Source organism: Anguilla anguilla, chromosome 9, assembly GCF_013347855.1.
Source record: "Anguilla anguilla isolate fAngAng1 chromosome 9, fAngAng1.pri, whole genome shotgun sequence".
NCBI lineage: Eukaryota > Metazoa > Chordata > Actinopteri > Anguilliformes > Anguillidae > Anguilla > Anguilla anguilla.
Genome location: NC_049209.1, coordinates 39290642 through 39313147, shown reverse-complemented (window position 1 = coordinate 39313147; position 22506 = coordinate 39290642). Strand labels below are relative to the sequence as shown.

Below are 22506 nucleotides of genomic sequence, written 5' to 3'. Positions count from 1 at the left end.
ATTGAGCAACACTGTGTTTATTAACTGTTTTCAATTGATAATTATTTTACCTGAATAATATATGAGGGCTGGCATCAAGTAGCCTCTAAATTCCAGTAAAGACAAGGTGGCAGGCACGTCTGAAAATTTTACAGGTACCAGAATAAGAAACAGAAGTAGTAAGGAAAAAAGACACACACATGTCCACAGGTCCGCATTGAGGTCAGTTCCATTTCAATTCAGTTAACTCAGGAAATTAGTTCATTTATTGAAAAAACTGTCAAAGCGCCTATTTTGCAATAGTTTGAATTGAGTTACAAATAATTTCCGGAACTGACAATCAAATTGGAAACTGGCGCATGTATCATCTCTTGTCCAAATTAGCCTGTTAAACTCCACCGCCTATGGATCATGTGACCCATTAATCTCCGGGTTACGCAGTTTGTTGATGACCCCGGATAGCATGCGGTTGCAGAGCGCAGCATAGGGATTGAGCAGCACTGCCTGGTGCCGGGCAAACTCGCTGCCTAGTGCCGCTGCGCGCTCAAAGTCCACACGCGCTTCCTCGTCCCGACATGCCAGACGGAGCAGCAGGCCTCTCTGCACCAACGCTTGACAGGCAGTATAACCTGCACCTCCACTCAGAGAAACGGCTTGCTCCAGATCCTCCAGCGCTCCTGAGACACAGAGGAAAACAAGGTGAATCAGGGTGCACAATAAGGGCGGGTTATGGAATGGTTTTATTATTATTATAATTATTATAATTATTATTTATTATGATTATATTATTACTCATGAGTTGTAAAATTTACTAAATCATACAAATACAATTTAACCATGTGTATTCAAATCCATTATCCCAAAATCATCAGTGCACTAGCAGTACATTATATGCAACTAAAAACACAAGTACTTATATATATTTTGTACACAGCTCTATAATGTGTTATGCTGAAATTTCATGGCTACTTCTACTCTTAATGACTAAATCAGCTTAATCATCTCTTTGTACAATTTTTATAGTCATGAGCTACAGATTGCACATAAATCTTTGATGAAAATATTTTGCTGTGGTCCAATATAGGGGAACGGCAGCATTGGTGTATAGTTGCTCTGGAAATTAAACCAGAATTATTGCTGGTAACAAAGAGCGACTTTTACATTTTTGCGATGTAACTACCTTCAGTGTCACCCTGAAGCCGACGCGTCTGGGCTCGGTTGTTATAGGCAGAAGCTCTCTCTGGCAGTACCTCGATGGCCTCATTGAAACGCTCTAGTGCAGTGGGCAAGTCGCCCAATTCTGCTGCCGCAACACCCTGAAGCTCCAAGTCCTTCACCTGCTTCAAAAGGTGTGAGTCGAACTCGTTGTCTGGAATAATAGCAAACGTTAGGTTATATTCAGAAGCTGTCGAAAGGAAAAACTCCGGTATAATAATAGTAAACTCAAATATATTAGTATATTTGCATGCTGTTTGCATGAATCCATATCCTTTCGTCATTATTTAGGCGGAGACGTGGCAAATTTTACCGTCATCTTTCAGGTCCTCCACTCTGTTCAAGCCAGGCACATCTCCGAATGGGGTGGTCGGGGTGAATATAGTTTGAAGAACCGCTCTGTCGTGTGCTGTAGCCATGCTAGGAAAACGAAAGCGGAACGGTGTTAACGCTGTTTTAAGTAAAGCGTTTTAACTAGAGCTGATGTGTAGTTTACTGACTGTAAAATACAACGCGTACCGTTAATCCAGACCGTCTAGAAGTTTTAACCAATCATAAAGGGGGTGGGTTACTTTCAGAGGACTTTGATATTGTATGACGGGGAACACATCTGTATTTGATTAGTACAAAAGTGCATGCTTAGGATGACTTGTGTGGTTTCCATGAGTCGATTTTTTTTTCTTTAAACCGTTATCCTTTTATGTAACCTGACGTTACCCGTAGGCTATTCATTTTTGGATTAGCTAAATTGTGTCTGATGTTGAAGACACCCAGAATTCCATTAGCCTATTGAAAATAATATGCCAATGCAAGATTTAAACAACGAGTGAAATGAGTGATTGAAAACGAAGTGCCAAGTGGTTCATATTTTTACTTAGATATTGCATAGCCTAATAACATCGACGAATATGTGAAGTAGGCTACCCTATACTACACTAAATAAACTCGTGGTTAAACTAGCCTACCTAAACGGTTCGGTTGCTTGGTTACAGCTGTCTCCAGGTGCGAGAAAGTACACAGTAGTGAATGCATGCAGTTTTAAATTATTCTAAATGCGAGCTAGGGAAATAGCCTGTAGCTCCTTTAAATGCGAATATTTTTCCATTTGTTTTGTCATGTTTAGAAAGAAGTGTTAAAAGAGTGAGAGTTCAGCTGTGTCTGTGTGAGTCAGCTTCTTTTAATTGTCATTCTCCGCAACGCATAATGTAGATTCCCCTACTGAGTGGACAGGCGTTTAGGCTACGTCGTATCATACATTTTCTGGCCAGTCATCTTAAAGTATTTGCTTGTGTTTACTGACAGATATACATGTGGTATTACGCGCACGTCTTGGCACAACAGTATTTCTGGAGACGGACTACAGAGTTTCTTGAAACGTAAGTTTTGCTGTAAGACCAAGATGCACAGGAATATGAAACTTAACCAAGGCTCAAGTCCACCCAAAGTCATTCGCAGTGACAATTGTGTCCTGGGTCAAAAGGGAAGACGGCAGCCACACGCTCAATCCCGAGTCGCCAGGTAGGTCATGCTTAAAAATAATAAAGAATGTATTACTCAGAAATAAAATAATATATTTGATAATGCTTGTAACAATAGGGATATACTGGTAGTATTGTTGTCTTTTTTAGTCCGGGGTTAAATTGGGATTTGGGAAGTGGGTGGACCCTGAGATCCGGTGGGAGGTGGGTGAAAAAAGGTACAAACCAATGAATGTCTCAGCTCAAAATAGTTAATATCTTTAATGTATTGTGCACATAATTGTAATTAAGGAAAATAATGTTTTAAAAAGAATGTATACTATTGATGCAAGCTTTTACATAAAAAAACTTGAAATATATTGAGTGTCATTGATGCTGAGAATTGTTTTTACCCACGAAAATAATCGGTCATCCTCTTGTCCTCACTTTCTTCCTCCTTTATCCATCTTTCTTAAACTGGTGAGGCGCAAAACTTTCCTTTAAACTAATCATTGATCTCAAACCGTTTTAATTAATTTTCAGTGATTAACAAGCATGCAAACATCTGACTAATCAGTTGGAAAGGGACACAGCTTCTTCGCGTTGTGTTCGAGAGATTAAATGATAAATGCGATTTAGAAAAATCCGTTTTAATCACTAAGCAGTGGCGGAATCTTTCCCTGATTTTCCTTGAGTATCAATACAATTAATCCACAAAATAGGCTACTCAATACTATCATAATAGCCAGCTCTCCCCAAATAGGCCTAGGCAGTTTTAGCCAGTAGCTAGGCCGTATAGCCTACATTTATTTTAATTTGCAGTACGAAATTGTGCACATTTTTAATCAACATTATTTGCGGATACATGCACTTCTTTCTCTGCACTCGTATTCATGGCAAATATCTGCAATGCGGCTAGATTGTAAACAAAATTGAAGTGCAGGTTTTGTTTTTGCTGGTTATTCTGAGAGGTAGATAACAGACTGGTGTATCTTATTTGTTAAGTGTAGACTACTTGGTGATTAAAACGGATTTTTAACGGATAAATTGAATTTATTATTTAATCCCCCTAACACGGTATGAAGACACTGTGTGTTAGGCTACTTGCCATTTGATTAATCCGATCGTTGGCACGCTTGATTATAAAGGAAAATTACTAATGAAAACAGGAGATCAATGATTAGTTTAAAGCAAAGTTTTGCGCCCCACCAATTTTCAGTCGCCGCTGAATAAAACGTTATGTATGTGGGAAATATTCAATCCTAGCTTAGTTGCTGACCAGCTGTCAGTTAATAATAGCCAGTGTGCGTTGGGGGTGTTTATTCTGGAACACATGGACTGGAGCATAAATTGACTGGATTGTCATAGTTATTTGTAAAACTGCCGGTCAAAATTATTTATTTATTTACCAAAGGTGGGTGGACGTCGTCCACCCGCGTCCACCCCCAATTTAACCCCTGCTTTTAGTAAAGCTAACATTGTTAATACGATTAGTAATTACCATGGTCACGTTAAAACATTATTAAATACATATGAAAACAGGGACAGAGATGATTTTCAGACCTCAGATGTCTCTGCACAACAGTTGGACGGTGATTTCAGGTCTGATCCCATATTGCCTCCCAAGAGAAATGATCAGGTAAACAGCAACATCGCAGAAAATACATGAATAGACAGGCTATTGATCATTGCTTTTGGGAATGGCTGATTTTCACACAGTACACTAACATACTTCCTGCAATCTTTGTCGCTTTTTATAGTACAAAACTGGAATGACTTACAGGGGAGGATGTGTGACCAAAATGAGACACCCAAAGTATGTTGACTTTTGGTAGTTTTGCTTATGCATAAGTCAGTTTTATCAAATAAAGTACAGATTGGTACAATAATCAGGAATGGTGAAGTCCTACAGTGCATTCTTATGTAGACAGGTGGCATTTGTCCTAAGGTTAAAATGTAGCATGTTATACATTTACATTGACAGCATTGCTGGTGAGAGAAGCCGTTTTCCCCTGGCTCAGTGGCTCTTAGATGACCTGTTGCTGGACTTGGTGCGTGAGATCACTGTGGCAACCTTCCAGAGATACACCAGGGACTTTGTAGATGTTTACCTGGCTGAGGTGACCATTCGGCGCTGTGCTTCAGAAATCATATCTGAGATGGTACAGCTCCTCCTACCTGGACTGGTGAGTTGCAAAGTCTGATGCAAGTTTCAAAACTAATTAAAATTCAAATATGATGTATTGTTTTGACCATTAATTGGCAACATAGTATAGCCAAAGCATAAAATGGCATAAAATGTAAATGACTATAAACAGCACTGTGCTTCCCTTTTTATTAACCTTTCTATGGCCTTTGATACAGTTGACCATTAATTGACAGATTAAGGGACATTGGTTTTGGGTTTACTGTAGTAAATTGGTTTTCAAATGACCTTTCCAATAGAACCATATGTATATCTCTTGAGAGTCCCTCAATGGTCCATCCTGGATCCTGTGTTATTTACTATTTATATGAATAATCTTTTGCTTGTTTTAATCAACTCAAATTGTAATATCCATTTATATGCTGACAATACAATTCTTTATTGAGATGCCCCCACTCTTGCACAAGCCTTTCAAATACTTCAGAATACTCTAATTATATTCAGTCTGCACTTTTTGATCTGCAGCTGGTCCTTAACGCAAGTGCTTGAAGGAGTTTCTTGTTATAAATACCTTGGGATCTGGCTAGACTATAAGCTTAGTTTTAAATTGCATATAGATAAATTAATTAAGAAACTGAGAACAAAGTTAAGCTTTAAATTTCAGGAATAAATGTAGTCATAAAATCAAGTGGAGACTGTCATGGTCCTGTTTTCCTGTCTGTGTTTCCCCTGTTGGGCCGCCAGATGGCGGCACTTCTGTTTTGTGTCCTGCTCCCCTCCTGTTAATTGTATGATTGTTTCATTGTCTCGTTATCCCATCATTGTTCCCACCTGTGTCTTATCCCCTCCTTCTGGTTTGATTGTTTTTTGAGTTCACCTGTGTCTTGTTACCCCTGTCTATTTAAGTTCTCTGTTCCCTTGACTCGGGTGCTGGTTCCTTGTGTTTGTTTCCGATGTTGCAAACTGTATGTACCTGCTTGTATTTTGTACCTGACTGTGTTTTGTTTGACCTTCCCTTGTGCTCTGCCTTCCCGTGTTCTGCCCTGCTTGTGTTTGTTTCCGATGTTGCAAACTGTATGTACCTGCTTGTATTTTGTACCTGACTGTGTTTTGTTTGACCTTCCCTTGTGCTCCGCCTTCCCGTGTTCTGCCCTGCTTGTGTTTGTTCCCGAATTCTATTTGTTACAGACCGTTTGTACCTGCCTGTATTTTGTTCCTGACTTGTGTTTCGTTTGACCTTCCCTTGTGCTCTGCCTTCCCGTGTTCTGCCCCGCCTGTGTTTTTGAGTTCCTGTTGTTTTCTGTTTCATTAGATTATTTTTTGAGTTTGTGTTTTAGCCCATTGTGGCCTTGTCTGTTCCCCGTTTGTTCACCTGTCGTTAGTAAAGTCTTTGTTAATTTTCCCTTTTTGAGTTTCGTGTTTTTTTTCCCCACTCTGCGCCTGGGTCCCAGCACCCGTACCGTGACAGAGACTCAGTTTGCCATTATGCTTTGCTCTTCATTTCAGGTGCTAAATCATTGATTCATCATTGTTCATTGTTAGTTTTTATAATTCATAGCTCTGTGACTGAAGTATGCTCCTGCTTTTATTTTCTGCTCTGCTTTTTAATTACTTTAACACTACTGTCTAATTCCCCATTTGATGTTTGTAACTCTTGTCAACTGTCTTGTTCTGTAACTTGATGTTTTATGTAAGGCCCCCCTTGCAAAAGAGATTTTGACCTCAATGGGGGTTTCCTGGTTAAATAAAATAAATGAGTAGTAACAACAGTGTCTACTACATTAGAGATATCTAACTTCCTAATTTAAACATCCTTTTGCAAGTTTCCTTATACTGTTCTAGACAAATTTTGAAAAAAGACAAATGAAGAATGGCAATGTATGGGAAAATATAATTTTGCTGCATAAGGGAACTACAAGCACCAGAAGAGAAATTATATATATATATATGTGTGTATGTGTACAGATGGATGACAATTAAAATAAAAATCTGAATAAATGAGTAGCATCATAACATAACAAATGCAGATGCTACTATGATACAATTAAGCAAATAACATACTATCATGCTCTGTGACATGTATAAAGATGCTGAGCAGGCCCAGTTGACCTTGAATCAAGATGGCAAGAGGAAAAAGATTCAATTGACTTTGAGAGAGGGTTCATTATTGGTGAACAGATGGCAGGAGCTTCAGTAGCAAAGACTGCTCAACTGGCTAGTGTTTCAACAGGAACAGTGACTGAAGTGACATCTGCATTTAGTAATATTATACAATTGTAATAAGAAGAAATGACAATTCTGCGACGGCTAAACAGAGGTTAGCAGTACTACCATTTAACAAAGGTTAATTTGTGTTATGAGTTAGTGACACCAAACTCTATGTTATATGGTTAGTTCATGTAATCAGTCTCATAAAATAACGTTTTAACAATGTAAAACAACAAAGGAATTCCCTTGTAGTGTTGCAAGAGGAAAGGGACAGGCACATCATTATGCCTTGGTTAACCAAAAAAGTTGATGATGAACGTGACTCAACAGAGGGTCAATCCCGTGGTCAGGGAGCCAGAGGCCCCAAAGTTCCTGTGTATAGTTATACATTGTTACACTGGGTGAAAAAAGTGGGACCCTGAGCTGTCCTGTATGCCATTGAAAGAGAACAAAAGGTGTTTTTCTTGGGTTGTGGGGTGTTAAAGGTGGAGGAGGTACAGAGGGAGAAGGCAGTGGATGAAGTCATAGAAGCTGAGTTGCTCCCAGAAGTCCTTGTTGAAGAAGCCAGTGCTGTGGTCCTGTCAGAGCTGGCCAGGTGTCAGTCACAGGTGACGATTCAGCAGTTCTCCCAGGTACACTCCCTCTGCCAACCCCATGGTGGTATTATATGCAAAATTCTGCTTCTACTGCAGTATATACAACTACACTGGTATTTGAAATAAAAGATGCTGACTTCACAAAAAAAACTAATTTGCAGCCATTCTACAGTACGCTGTCCTCTCGTGTGTGAGCTTGCACATGTGTGTTAGAGAGCGAGAGAGAGTAAAATAATGATGCCGTCTGGCATTGTTTTTTAAATGTCAGAAATTACCTCTGGCACTTGGTGCATTTAGTAATTTTATGGGTTCATGCTGCTCATGACTCACTTTAAATACAATGTACAGAAAGAATTTTCTGATTGGTTGAATGATTGATTGATTTGCTAGATGACTGACATATTGATTATTTGCCATATTGAATTAATGTATTAATTAATTGAAAATACAATTGATTGTATGAATGATGATTTGATTCATGAGTGATTTTGTTTTTTGACTGTTTTGAGTCAATAGTTAAATTGACTGAAATCTTTTCTACCTTAAGTTTTACAGGTAGTGTAATACCAAATGGTAACTATGATCTGCTGGTCTGAAAGGATGTGTATCTGCCTTTTCCCAGTTTTTCTAGGTCCAGTGTTGTTGGTGCTTGGCCCACTGGAGTCTTTTCTTCTAGTTAAGAGCATGTAGCAAAGAGTTTTTCGCAGATACACATCCTTTTAGACCAGCAGATCATTCTTGCTGATTCACTGTAGTCAGGGAAACTGCTTTCTCTCTAGCTGCATTGAGGTCTTCCTGTAGTTGTGGTGCAGTTTTGTGATGGTCTCTTTTGCAAGACAACACAAGATATTTGTCTTCTTCCTCTTGATCTTCCTGGTTTTCTCCTGTTAACATTAATGTCCATCATCTAGACACTTCTGAGTGTGTACTGAACACTGCACCTGGAAATCTTTGCAATTTCTCACTGGGAATAACCTCCTTGCCACAATATGTTTACTTGGCCCTGCACATTGGCCCCGCACATCTAAGCCTAACATTTTACCATATTTCTTCCAGCTTTAGTGCCTGTCTTTCTTGGACTACAGGCTAAAGGTATTAGGCCACCTGTGGTTTTAAAAACGTAAGGTAGATAAAATTTCACTCAATCACTCTCTAGTTCAAACAAAGATGGTGAGAGTATATTAATGGCCTGTTCTCTAAATTATGTGTCTCTATGTTCATATTTTGTTAGGTCAGGCAGTACGCCAGCAGCTGGTTAATGGATTTCTTCCTGATGGATTGCCTTCTGGAGCTGGGGCCCAGCAAAGCACAGTGTTTTACAGAGAAGGAGCAGTCTGGGAGGCTGCTGGAGAGTGAGTGTCAAACATTAAAGATTACCTGCCTTTAGCCTAGGGATGCACAACTCCAGTCATGGAGGCCTGGTGTATCTGATGCTTTGTGCTCCTGTCAATTATTCTGGCTTAATTTTCTAAACAATTGCATACACCAATGCTGCTTCACTCCTGTACTGGACCAGAGTAAAACATATTTACCAAAGAAATGTGTACCATCTGCAGCTGTAGCTCCTAGCTTCAATAAAAATGTCTGATCAAAGCTGACATGAGATCCTGAAACAAATCATTCCTTGTTACACTTGGTAGCATTGTGGGCAGACACCGACACCATGGAAGCAAACCCATTAAAACATTTTCTTAAGCAAAAATACTAATTAAATCCCAACTCTATGACGAAATGTTGCTCAAGTTGAATCTAACAATGTTCTGTTAAAGGCAAAAAGCATGCTCTTTCCATAATGGACAAAAGCAATGAAATGCAACAGCCAATCAATGCATTTTTTATTTATTTTTTAACTTCAAACAATTGTCACTGCTACTTGTTACTGATTTATTGTTTGGGGAGTTGAAGCAGTGTGATTGTTGTTGCAAAGATTCTCTCAGAGCACCTTTGAGAGTGAAATTTAGCATTTTTGCAATTGTGACAAAGAGCTCTGTCATTGGCCCGCACCGGCTGCACTCATATTTAACACGTAGTCAGTCCACAAACAGTTTTTTCTCTCCGGTAACAAGTTTTAGCATGTCGCGTTGTGTGAGTGTACGTACAGAATTAGCGGCTAACTCTTAAACCCTCATACACACAAACACAGCCACGTCATACTACATCTTTATCCTGCTGCACACCCCAGAATAAAATATGCCACACACACAATCAAGTTTTTCATTTAAACATTTTTATTTACTTATCTATTGTATCTGTGTCATGTTGTGGTAGCACACTATGTTTGTTGTTCGTCTTCTACAGTATGTAGGTCCAGGAAAAACTTCTGCAATGCGGGTGGAGAGTGGGACCGAACAGAACGTAAAGCTCTGGGTTATTTTATAGCATTTGTCATGCCACATATCAAAAATTTGGTGGGTTTAGGAATAGGCCACCAGACACTAGGCATAGAAGGTCTAAATGTTTACTTTACTGATTCTGAAATAGACTAAAAAGAATAGGCACGGTGGCTACTAGGGTAGATAGCACTGTTGCCTCACAGCAAACAGATCGTGGCTCTGAGTCTCGGCTTGGGCTTTTCTGTGTGGAGTTTTCATGTTCTCCCCGTGTCCACGTGGGTTTCCTCCAGGCACTCTGGTTTCCTCCCACAGTCCAAAGACATACGGGTAGACTATCTGGAGACTCTAAATTGGCCATAGGTATGAGTGTGTGAGTGAATGATGTGTGTGTGTGTGCCCTGCAATAGATTGGCAGCCTGTCCAGGGTGTAATCCTGCCTCTCGCCCAATGCACGGGATAGGCTCCAGCACCCCACACCCAGGACCTTGCTCAGCAGTTATAGATAATGGATGGATGGATACTATGAAACCAGCAGTGGTATGTTTGCCCAATGTAATCATAAAACCAAGACGTCATGGTAGGGACCAAGAGGGTGGGGTTTCCCAGGAGGAGAAGTTGAGTGGACGAGGAATGAGATTGGTTGGTTTTGGGAGTGAGATTGATAGTTGCAATAAAAATAAAACTTGTATTTGTGTATGACCGATTTCTGGAGGACTAACTGATTTGTGTATAACCCTTGCTTTCTGGATGACTAACTGAGTAGTGATTTGATCTGTGCATGTTAAACAACCATTCTTTTGCATTGAGTTTGTTAAGTCGGTTTTCACCGCCAAGCAGCTTAGCTACCTGCCACGGCAGGAATGTTTGAACATATTGAAAGTTAACGCGGGATTTAGGAGTGTTGGGGCGAATCTGCACAACAATGCTGTGACTGAAAGGTATTCTGTTAGATATGGCACGGAGAGCCCTAGTGGAATGAGAGATGAAGAGTTTAACTTTACGGAAGTGAGAGGAAAAATGAATAGGGAGGGAGATGGAAGTAGATCTGCAAATGAAGGAAAGGGGTGGTATAGGAAAGCAGGCAGGCAGTGAGAGGAGGTTCCAGAATAAAAGGTTATGATAGGGTTCTCGGAAACTATCTAGTGAAATACCACACCCAGTTACATTGTGGAAGGCTGTTAATACAGAGGTGGGAGATGTTAAAAATACAAAGTGTCTAGCTTATGGGAGGGTATTGTGTTACGTCCCAAAAGTAAACCTGAGTTTCAGTAACCGGGCGCATCAACGGACAGTAACACAACAAATGCCACAAACAAAACAAGAGTCCATATCTACATACAATAACAAAAATATAAGATTCATTACAACCAATAAGACAAAGAGATCACATTACCATGTGTAGGGTAACAGGATGGTTCTGGCAGAAAACAGACCAGAGCTAGGCTGCTCTTCACCTAAATGAAAGCGTTGTTCTAAACCTCACTACTGGGGCAAAGCAAAAGAGGTGAGTCTTCCAGCAAACTTCTTCCTGCTCTGGCCTAACCATCTAAAAACATGTGAAAACATTCCAATTTTGTTCCTCCCAGAATTACTTTATGGGAGGAACAAAATTGGAATGGGCTCAGTTTGAAAAAGACTTGGGAGTAATGGTTGATCAAAGCCTTTCTGGTTCTAGGCACTGTGCTGTAGCAGTAAAAAAAAAGCCAACAGGATGCTGGGACATATAGGCAAAAGTACTGAGTATAAATCCAAGGAAGTTATATTAGCATATTAGCCTACGTACCAAAAAATTCAAATGGTTTAATTTGGTTGCTGAATATTTTCTTCCGGATTTTCTTTGTTAGTCCGTTACAATTGACTCAAAACGTTTGACTTATAGTTATGTGAGGTATGCGGTAGTGCTGCGTAATTTACATTGGGGATACAGTAAAAGCAAACTAGAAATCACCTTCCGCACTTTTTGTCAGGGTAAAATAACAGGTTAATTCTAGTAATCGTCCCTTCTGCTTTTTCAGACTGCCATAATTTCACTCTGCGATTCTTCAATTCCACAAAAAGACCAGGAAGACTAGACATATTTATGGTGCATGGTTCGCATCTAGAGGGCACACTCCGCTAGCAATAACTTTCGAGTAAAGAAAACGGTGGCTGTACCACTGTGTACCACATTAATATTGATTAATTTACATTTTCACGCAAGTCCGAGTTTTCATTCTATTTATTCTTGTCATTTTGCGATTAGCCTATATTGGAAATGATGGTAAGAGTCAAATGAATCAATTCAACAGCGAATTGTTTACGACGTGTGCATGTTTTCTGCTGTTGTTACCAGTTATTTGTAGAATGTGAATGCATTCTGTCGCCTCGGATGTCAAGACATGAAAGTGAATGGTCGCATAAAAACATGAATGTGTTTGAGAGGATATATAAAACAGTTACAATCTGTATATTGGCCTGTTATATCCTGTTTGTTGCATAACAACGGTCCAAGTCGAACTACCAACGAGAGTTTTGCTTGACAACGGTAAATAATATGCCCAAACGGCCGCGGAAGAATATTTCAATTTCAGGTGATTAAGTCGATAAAAATCAATAAATACTAAAGTAACCATATATAGTCGTTGTATAAGTGGAATCTCATAAAAAACACGTTTTCAACGTACAAAAATGCCAAGTTACTCAAAAGTATTGATATCAAAATGACGCCAAGTTACGGTACTACAAACAATATAGCCTATCTTGCCTCACCAAAATTAAATAAGATGTATTCCAAAGCAATGCTACCCAATATTTCCTCAGTTTCCGCTTTTTGCAAAGCGTTTTATTATGAGAGTGGGAAATGCGTAGTGACCCTGTAAGAAACGGTTGTGGATTATGGCTGTGAATTTGTACACTCTGATGAGCGTGTACTGTTTAGCAGTTTCGGTTTGCTATATATGTAAAACAGTGGCTGTGACAAAGGGTGCGGTGGCGTAAATGTAAACGCAACAGAAATGCAGGTGAAATATGGCCAGTGTATGTACTCACGGATTTGACGGCCATCCAACAAGCCTTGATTGAGAAAAGAATCAGCAAGCCCGTAGAATTAGAGCTGCCTAGGTCGCAACTTGTGTACCCTGCTGTCCTGCTCCGTTGTCTGTTATTTCGTGGAGATGCAGTTTTAGTGTTTGTAAGGTTTATAAGGCATTTTGATTGGCTTGTCTGCAGGTGGGAATCCTGTTCGCTGTTTTGCTAAGCTAGAACCGGAAAACTTGATAGTGGAGAATAGGAGCAGACGCATATGTCCCAGTAGGCTTTGCATATGAGAAAATAACAACAGTGTGAGAGAAATTTGGATGAAATGATGAAATTGCGTAGTTGAAACAATATGTTTTTAGCAGAATGGGCATGTAGGTGAAGGTTGACATGATCACAGACTATAGTGCGGAGTAAATAAAGTGACCATGAGCGAGCTTAGTTTCCTTATGGAATGGTATATATAAACGTTGGTATAAAGCATTTGCTGTTAAAGTGGAGGGTTAAGTAACGTGTGAAATCTATTGCACTAATGCGCTTTTCTCATGTTCAGTACTAGTAGTTATACTTATGAGTGGTTTTAAATGTAATGTTTTAATGGGGAGTTGCAGAACGTACATACGTAGTAATTGTTTGTATGTGGCTAGATAGAGAACAGGGCGAGGTAACATGAATGTAGAAATGTGGCGTTTGCTGATAAGAAGGTTTTGTACGGTAGCCAAGTGAAGAAATATAGTTAGTAGAAATGGCACAGTGGTGAACTGGTGTAACTTTTTAATAAAAGGAATACATTTGCCGTCATGAAATGCATATGAGTGGCCGTGAGTGAGTTTTGGTAAAGAAAATATAAAAGCGTAAGAAAACGTTCGTGTAAAAGAGGAAATTATCGGCATACCTGCCATCCCAATACAGAGATAAAGAAGCCTCTGACAATGAAAGAAGTGCTGAGTGTTGTATACTTTGACATTGAGAAGTCTTATCACACCATGTGGAGGGAAGAGCTGTTAATTAAACTGAATGCAATGGTAATCGGTGATTGTCTGTATAACTGGGTCATGGACTTTCGCTTTCGAGTAAGGGTGGGGTCAGAATTGTCACGTGTTTGAAGTGGATGATAGTACTCCCCAGGCAAGTGTAGTCCGTCCAGTATTATTCACAATAATGATAGACAAAATATTGAAGAATGTGGGGCAGGGAATGGGAGCGGCCCTGTATGCAGATGATGGAGCAATGTGGAATGTTTTATGATTTACTCAAGGAGAAGGATTAAGGATATAAAGCTGCAAATTTATGGACAGGATATAGGAAGAGTAGCAGAATTTAAGTATCTCGGTATGTGGTTAGATGAGAGGCTTACATGGAAGAGACATTTGGAGCATATCAAAACAAAATGCAGGAAGATATTTAATCCAATGAAGACAGTGCCAGGTTATGATTCGGGTGTGAGCAGACAAACCTTGTTGTGTTTGTATCAGGTATTGATACGATTAACTTTAGATTATGGGTGCTTTCTTTATGATGAGGCAGTTAACTCAAGTCTCATGCGGCTAGAATACATTCAAGAACTTTGAGACTGTACCGAGGCCTTCAGGTCAACACCTGTTAAGGCACTACAGGTTGAAACTGGGGAATGGCCATTGCAGCTTAGACGGGATAAACTTGCACTAGCCTATTGGGCAAGGTTTAAAGGGAGCTCTGAAAGTTATCCTGCATTGATAGCAATGACGGAGCATTTGGAGAGGAGAGTAGGCAAGCAGAGGACATTTGGTTGGACAATTGAAGATAAAATTGCTGAACATGGACTTGGAGAGATAGAGATATGAGAGCGAGGATGTAAATAGGTGTGTGGGAAGGTATGTAGATGGTAAATGCTACTCAGACGGATCTAAGGACCCAGTCAGTGGCAGGGTAGGAGCAGGGGTGTAAATTCCTGAATTTGACATTAGGCTGTATGCTAGGTATCAGACTCTGTGTCAGTGTATGCGGCTGTGATAATGGGAATGATCACATTCTGCCTCAGTGTTCAGTAGGTTGGATAAGGAGATATGCTTATGGAAAGAATGTTGTTGGAGAGGATAGGAGTGTTGGGGTGGAAGACAATGAGAACATGGATGCTGTGGCTAGGACTGCTGGGAAAAGATGGTTGATATACAGGTAGCATTGGGATGTAGGGAAGTCAAGTCCTTGATTTGATCTTATATATTTGATCAATATCTGGCAAACTCAATGGGACAATAAAAGGAGGAATATTTATAATTACATAAATCAGTTAAGAAAGAGGAGGGGAGTTGGAACTGTAGGAGAGAGGACATTATACGGAGTAGGTTACAGTATGGGCATACAGGATTAAATTCATCACTGAAATTAATTGGTAAACATGAAACAGGGTTATGTGATGAGTGTTTAGTAGATGAAACAGCAGCAATTTCAGATTTTTTGTGAATTTTATGATCTAGACAGGGAGAGAATGTTTGAAAGGCTCAGAGAAACTGTGCAGGGTTGGGGTATACATGGGATATTAGGGGGAGGAAAGGGAAAAGTGGCAGTGGGTAAGGCTCTTTAAAATTTTCTTAGAATAACAGGATTAGGCAGAAGGATGTATGGAAGGTAGACTGCCAGCCTCACACTCCAGCACAGTGGGTGGCGGTGTATGCACCTTGAGGTTGGATGCGACCTGCCAACCAAATCCAAAGAAGGAGAATGTTGTTGGCATCAGCATCTAGAGGAGGTAGCTCTATTGTGAAGCAACATGGCAGGTTAATTTTGAATATTGTTTTTTTTTTTTTCTATTACTCTTTGACTGTTAGCCACCCTCTACACTTTTTTGCACTCTTTTTGGGACTTAGTTTTTGAAATTTTGAGCACTGTAAACAAAAAAACTGGGAGGAACCAATTGCGCCAATGTAGGTTTTACAATGTGCTGGGATCAAAAATACAGTCCTTGTCAGTTGTTGTAATGATTTGTGTGACGGCCCCTGCCAAGAGTTTTTGATGAGCTGTCCTTCCGTGACGTGTCACGTGGCAGTAACGTGTCAGTAGACAATATGCTCTACCTCAAACTGTACAACATGTTGTACCAAAACAAACTTTAACGAAATAAAATTGAACACACAGTAAACCCTGTTTTATTATTTTAGTAGGCCTAATGTGTGTGGCAAATAGCATGCTTTCTTTCTGTGATGGACAAAAGTGATTAAATCTAGAATGGTCTCTATCAATGCATATTAGTGGTATTTGTTTCTATAGCGGCAACTGCCCTCTGATTTTTTTTAAAACGTCACGCACCTGTTAATGTTGCTGTAGTTGCACATGCTATTGCAATCGTTTCGCATATGAGATCTATTAATTTAATAAATGTATTTTTTGAAACATTCTTTTGTATTTTTGCCACTTTTTCAGTTTTCTGTGATTTTCAACAAGTATACTGTGACTGACTTTAGCCAGTATTTTCTGTGACAAACACCCAGCCTTAATTATACAGCCTATATTGTTATGGTTTTATTGTAGGCTGTATAGGCTATATATTAGGCAATAAAAACAGAAAAACTAAAAATCGATATAAATGATTAAAATATTAATTAACATTACATTAAAGAAACGTATTGTAGAATAAACAATATTTCTGTCGAATTTTAGGGCCATATTTACTAAACATGCCACAAATCAGTGGCACAAAATTATGTTGCCGCATGTTTTCAGTTTAGCGGGGTATTTACTAAGACTGGTTCTGTAAATGAGAAGAGCCACAGTAGCCGTGTTTCCATAAACGTATTTTGATGCGCATTTTGCCATTTTGCGCATTTTGCTATTTATGGAAACAGCAAAATGCGCAAAAAGTACCTCAAATTCGCAAAAAAGAAGAGCAAAATGAGAAATGGAAACAGTTTTTCGACTAAGTTCTGACGTAGTGAACATTTAAGTCACATGACTGATCAGCTGTTTCCGTTGTCAGCGTCTTCCCGGATGACAGCCATACGTAACGTAGCCTATAGCGCCAACTTCTGACGTAACTACACTTTGCGTAGCCTGGTTCATTCGCTCCAAACTAGGTAATGGAAGCACTCTTAATTCGCATTTCCTTTTTTTTTTTTTTTTTTGCGATATTTCAAAAGTTTGCTTAAAATTCGCTTGACAATTTAATGGAAACGTGACTAGTGAGTTCATTTAATTTGGCACAAAAAGGAATGAATGATAAAGCTGTAACACTAGTTATTGTTAAGCAAATTTCAGTAAAGGGCAACCATACAAATATTAATGAATGGTCAAGCAGTAGCATGTGTTATTGAGTAGCAAGAATCAGTACAGAAATGATCAAGCTGTAGTGTAGTTTCCCTTCCAATTTGTCTTTAAAACATCTTCCTGTTCCAACCCCAGTGGCCCCGTGCCAGTGGGCACTCCTTATTGTCGAGCCCTAGATTGTCAAAACTTTTTATTTAAAGTGATTTTCATTAAAATAGTTAAAGGCTTCTTGTCTAAAAGGCAACGCTAGCTCATTTTTTTCTGGAATTTTTCCTCCTGCTTCTCTTTTCAATCTAAGGCTGGATGCTGGATGTCCTGTTCCATCAGCTTTTCAGTGTCCTACAGCACAGGGACATTACAATGGAAAACATACCACTAAGAAACTACCACAGACAAGTTTTTACGGACATTGTAAGTATTCAACTTGAAAAACATGGACAAAGACTTTTTCTGCCTCTTTGCCACAACTTGTATTTTATAATCATGCACAGGGCCATTGTTACAATATACAGTACAAGTTGGGGATGCTGCAATGAGTCAATGGTAAAAGCAAAAAGGTACTAGGAAAGGAAAAATAAGGTTTAATTCACATTCACTTCGATAAGTATTTTGTAGCAGTTTGACCATTGAAAAGGGAGAAATATATATTTATATAACATTCAGTTAATTTTTATATGTTGTTTTCAATGCTGAAAATATAGTCCTAATAATAAGCTTTATTTGTTCATTTGCTTCAAATATAAAATGCATTGCAGTGTTCCGTGTTTTAAGACAAGAACAAAATATAAATAAAATCAACAAGCAGGATACAAGGTTACACAATAAATGCAGTAGTAAATGAGGAAATTAAAACGAAACAGAGAAATGAAGAAGAGAAAGAGAAATAAGAAATAAAATGAGAAATAGGCTAATGGTAGAGCCAAAGAATAGAAAATATAAGTGGCCTAAAGTAACAGCATCTATATCGAGCAATTAGGAAAGTGTGCATTGCATTCAAAAGGCATATCGGTGCATTCATCAGATTTCCTGGCCTGGGGTGAATACTGTTGAGGAAGATTTCTATTGCAAGAGGGTCTCAAGTTGTTTAAGCGACATACGTGAAGCAAGGCCCTGGGCAAGAATAGTGTGCATTCAGGGGCGTGTGGTTATGCACGGCAGGGGGTGCCATTGCACCCCCACAAATCACCATCTCCCTGCTTTATTTAGTCTCTTATGTTTTACCCCAAAAGAATGAGAATTAGATTTTTACAAAGGTGCTCTTAGAATATGCATCTATGACTTAACTCAACAAAATAAACATTTTTGTAATGTATGTAGTACTACCCTCTCAGGCTGATGGAAACTTTGGATGTATGACTGACTAGAGAAATCTTTTCTCCCAGAAATATACAATCTGTTTTGACAACAATCTTGTCCTTGCAGGCTTTGGATGTGATGCTTTCGGAGTTTTGCCAGTCTCTGAATGAGGACATGGAGCATTTGCTGGAGTTTGAGCAACTAATGGAGAAGGATGCTGAATAAATGCTTTTGCAGTATTCTACATAATACCTCCGTTAAAACATGTATTTGAAATACTCAAACCCTTTATATGCTGATAAAATTGAAAGCCACTCAGAATTTTCCATGAAAATTTTCAAGGAAACTTGGTTACACTCAAAAACACATTCTTGATATGCAAGAAAAATTTTGCTCTGAATAATGTGGGAAATAAAATTCCTTGAAAAAGGACCCGGTATAGGACAACCAAAGAACACCCCCAATGACCAGCATATGCACATGACATTGGAAAATTTCAGAAAACTACAAGATAGGACAGTTAGTGAAGGGATGTTGCTCAATTGATTGTTGAGTGCCTTGCTTTGCTCTTGAATTATGTTCTTACTATTGCTGAAAATGCAAGCGTCTTTTAAACTTGTGCAACTTTACTGAGGTATATTTCAAATAAAATATTTGTTCCAGTTCTGCCTTGATGTGAGAGGGAGAATTCTCCCAGAGTTATCTGTGATTCTGCTTTGTTTCTTTAGTTGTGTCCTCTCCCCAGCAGTGTATCTGTTTGTCTCTTCTTCTTCTTCTTCTTCTTCTAAGATGTCTGTCCCCTCATGTACCAAGATAACCCAGGACAAGGACAATTGAGGCTATTTGGCCACAGATAGAACCATAGGAACCCAAAAGGGCTCTGCTGTTACAAACTACCCTTCAGGGCTGCAGTTTCTGCAGGTATTTGTGGTCTCATTTTGATTAGCAGCCAAATAAGGCCTCGAGAACAAGGTGTGTAAGCTCTTTATCCAATCAATGATTTAAATAAAATAAACCGTTTGCGCAAGCCCCCTAGTAGCTAAGATGCCACACGTCCTGAGATTGCTCAACTCAGAGATTCAGTGCTCTTGCAACCAAATTATGGGCCATATAAACATTTTTAAAGATTTTCTCTTTTTACAAAAATAGGGGAGAGTTGCCATCAATGTTATGCTTGATGAATGTAACATGGTCAGTAAATTACTGTACAATGTGGCTACCATAGGCATTTCAGGTTTGTAAATGTGCAATTCAGTCCTATACCACTTCTCAAAGGAATGGAGCAATGTGATAGCCTTTGTGGGAAATACTTCCTAAAAGAGAGAGCTAGGTAAAAATCTGTTCCGGATATATATATATATATTTTTTGCAATAAATAAAATCATACATCACAAATCATAAATCATACTTTATTAAAAAGTTATCTGTCCTTAAAAAGTATGGTCTGTGGAGCATATTCTTGCAGGAATTGGATGCTAGATGATCAAAAAACATGATGTATGTCTGTATAAATGTTACAGCTGTTACAGTTATGCTATCTCTGAGTTGTGTGATACAGGGCTGGGCGTAACCACTGTATCACGTGGTGAACAGACAGAAACAGAAAAAGATGACAATTGGCTAGTTGCCATTTATTAAGTCCAAGAACAGAAAATAACAACGGAAAATCCCCATGTGTAATGGAAAAGAAACAGCTACGTGGTCATAGGCATTTATAATAAGCGTGCACCAGATTGGTCCGTCTAGTTGTCTGTTTGCTTTGTAAGTGCTTAACTGGGTGTTAAAAAACAAACAAAAGGAGCTTTCCTCATCTATTTGGACATTACAACATATGTTACGGTGAGTTACAAAGTTGCTTGTGCACCAATGTTTAAGCACAGTCTTTTTCATGAATGAGTCCCCATGCTTCATAATCTGATGATGTGGCTGGTTTCATGTTACAACTGGAATGTGTTTCCTTGATTAACATTAGTATGTGCAGAAAAAAACAATGCACATTATAGGGCTGTGGTGGGGTGGGCGTGGTTTGAGCGTCGGCTGCAGAGAGAGAGTGTGAGAGGAGCGGCTCTCTGATCCTTCGTCACAACTGTCAGCTGGAGGTAATCAGCGCCGATAATTGTTAATTGTTTAATTGCGCTGATTGCCTCTGATTGCTTTCAACAGTGAGCCTGGGGTTTTAAAAAGCGAGACCAGAAGCCGGAGGGAGGGACGAGCGCCGGTGACAAGACAGCTACGAAACATTGGTGTTTGAATGACTGTCTGAAAAAACCCAAGAGCGTAAATAAAAAAAAGCACGGAAGTGCTAAGAACGAAACGGTTGTCTCCCGGGAGTGTGTTTAAAACCAGGAGGGGTGGCACTCACTTGCCACAAGGGCATTTTCATTTACTGTAACAATTTCATTTACTGTGATAAAATCATGACAACCTTGGTTTTAATTGTATTCGACTCAATGAAGTTGTGAATGTAACTGAAATGGCTAATGACTAGACTACTGACATGTCAAGGCTGTTGGAAGTACAATTTCATAGTGCTAGGGCAAGTATTTTCTGAATAAATTAGCAAAATCCTAAAGCTGTTACTTTTATGGTGACTGTCCCTTACTCCAACACGCTGACAATGTCTCCAATAATGAATGGCCACGTTGATCTTGTTCTGAAACAAGTTAACACCTGTTTTTTACAGACATTTAAAAAAAAAACCAGACTTCAATTTCTTCACAGACTTTGCTTTTAGGATTTGTTGAAATTTAGTTGAAAACATTCTTTCCTCCAGCTGCACAACATTTCCTGTGCCACTGGTTGCCACTCAACCCAAAGCAATGTAGATCTACACTGTAATGGTTGGCAAGGTATACTTTTCTTCAAATGCTTCCCTTATCCGTGCAGGTTGTGGCCAAAGGGTTTTCTGTCAGGACCACTGTCATCAAAGTAGAACTTTATTGACAATAAAGGCAATACAGTTATGTTTGGAGGTATGGCTCTGTTCTGGAGCTCTCCCGCCAACCACACAGCCCGCGTGGATAAGGCCAGGAGGCCAGCAGCCAAACCCCCCTAGAGGGGTACACACAGAACAGATCCAGCAGCAAAGCAAGTTCTTAACACATGGGGATGGAGCAATACAAATTCTTAACACATAGCAATGGAGAATGCAAATTCTTGACGCATGGGGATGGAGCTGGGGTGGTGGAGGGGATTTACGAAGCAACGTGCAGCGTTTGCATGCAGGAGGAGCAGCCGAATGAGTAGAGGGAGGCTGTTTAAGTAGACCGCCCTGTTAGTGAATGTACTGTGATAGGCGAACATCACTCAGCTGAGCCATCAGCTGATTCAGCCGGAGCGCTTGACTCTCGTGGCCTGCCAGAACTACGCGATGCTCCATATATTTTTGTTTCATCAGTGAACAGCACTTTATTCCAGAAAGTCTTTGGCTTATCTAAGTGTTGTGCTGCAAACTTCAAACACTGACTTTTGTGATGAGATTACAGTAATGGTTTCCTTCAGACATTTCTTTGATGCAGATCAATTATGTGTAAACAATGCTGCAGTGGACCAGTGCACCACTACGCTGGTATCAGCCAAACCTTTCTGCAGGTCCTTTGCAGTGATATATGCGTTTTGTTTTGCATAGCTGACCAATCTATGAGCAGATTTTTCTCAGACTTCCAGATTTTGTTTTGACTTCAACAGTTAACTTCCATTTCTTAATGATGTTTCTAACAGTGGAAATTCCAAGCTGTGAGGGATTAGGTACATTCTTATAGTCCTCCCCTGCTTTGTAAGAGTCAGTTATCTTTATTTTCAAGTGCTCAGTCATGTGCTTAGATGGCTGTTGAAAGTAAGTACAAGACGCTGAGAGGTAAGAATGGTCAGAGTATTTATTAAGCTCTGGAATTATCTTGACCTGGCTTAATTCAAGGTCTAACGAGTCAATAACGTTTTGAGACCTTCAGAAAAAGTATTAATGGGTCAACTGGAAGGGTGCCTAATATTTTGCACGTCACATTTACTGTTTTATTTTTCAA

The 22506-nt window shown here is 39.4% G+C and overlaps 2 protein-coding genes across 15 annotated transcripts; one reads left to right on the top strand and one right to left on the bottom strand.

Annotated features, from left to right (window-relative positions):
* Position 1: 1 nt before the first annotated feature.
* ttc36 (tetratricopeptide repeat domain 36) lies at positions 2-1827 on the bottom strand. 2 transcript variants are annotated; one of them, XM_035433131.1, is made up of 4 exons: positions 1714-1827; positions 1508-1614; positions 1160-1348; positions 2-656 (listed from the first exon to the last, which is right to left on the bottom strand). In XM_035433131.1, the coding sequence occupies exons 2-4, from the start codon at positions 1611-1613 to the stop codon at positions 382-384; spliced, it is 570 nt and encodes a 189-aa protein (XP_035289022.1). In that variant the 5' UTR covers position 1614; positions 1714-1827; the 3' UTR covers positions 2-381. The 2 variants fall into 2 exon arrangements, with proteins under 2 accessions (XP_035289022.1, XP_035289021.1); XM_035433130.1 differs by having other exon boundaries at positions 1508-1756.
* On the top strand, positions 543-20798 carry LOC118235603. Of its 13 annotated transcripts, none has more exons than XM_035433106.1 (9): positions 543-678; positions 2497-2570; positions 4194-4290; positions 4412-4467; positions 4636-4837; positions 7491-7637; positions 8833-8953; positions 17487-17599; positions 18611-20798. In XM_035433106.1, the coding sequence occupies exons 2-9, from the start codon at positions 2503-2505 to the stop codon at positions 18707-18709; spliced, it is 903 nt and encodes a 300-aa protein (XP_035288997.1). In that variant the 5' UTR covers positions 543-678; positions 2497-2502; the 3' UTR covers positions 18710-20798. The 13 variants fall into 13 exon arrangements, with proteins under 13 accessions (XP_035288997.1, XP_035289004.1, XP_035288993.1 ...); XM_035433102.1 differs by having other exon boundaries at positions 610-678; positions 2497-2712; XM_035433104.1 differs by lacking the exon at positions 543-678 and adding an exon at positions 1335-1405 and having other exon boundaries at positions 2497-2712.
* Positions 20799-22506: the final 1708 nt, after the last annotated feature.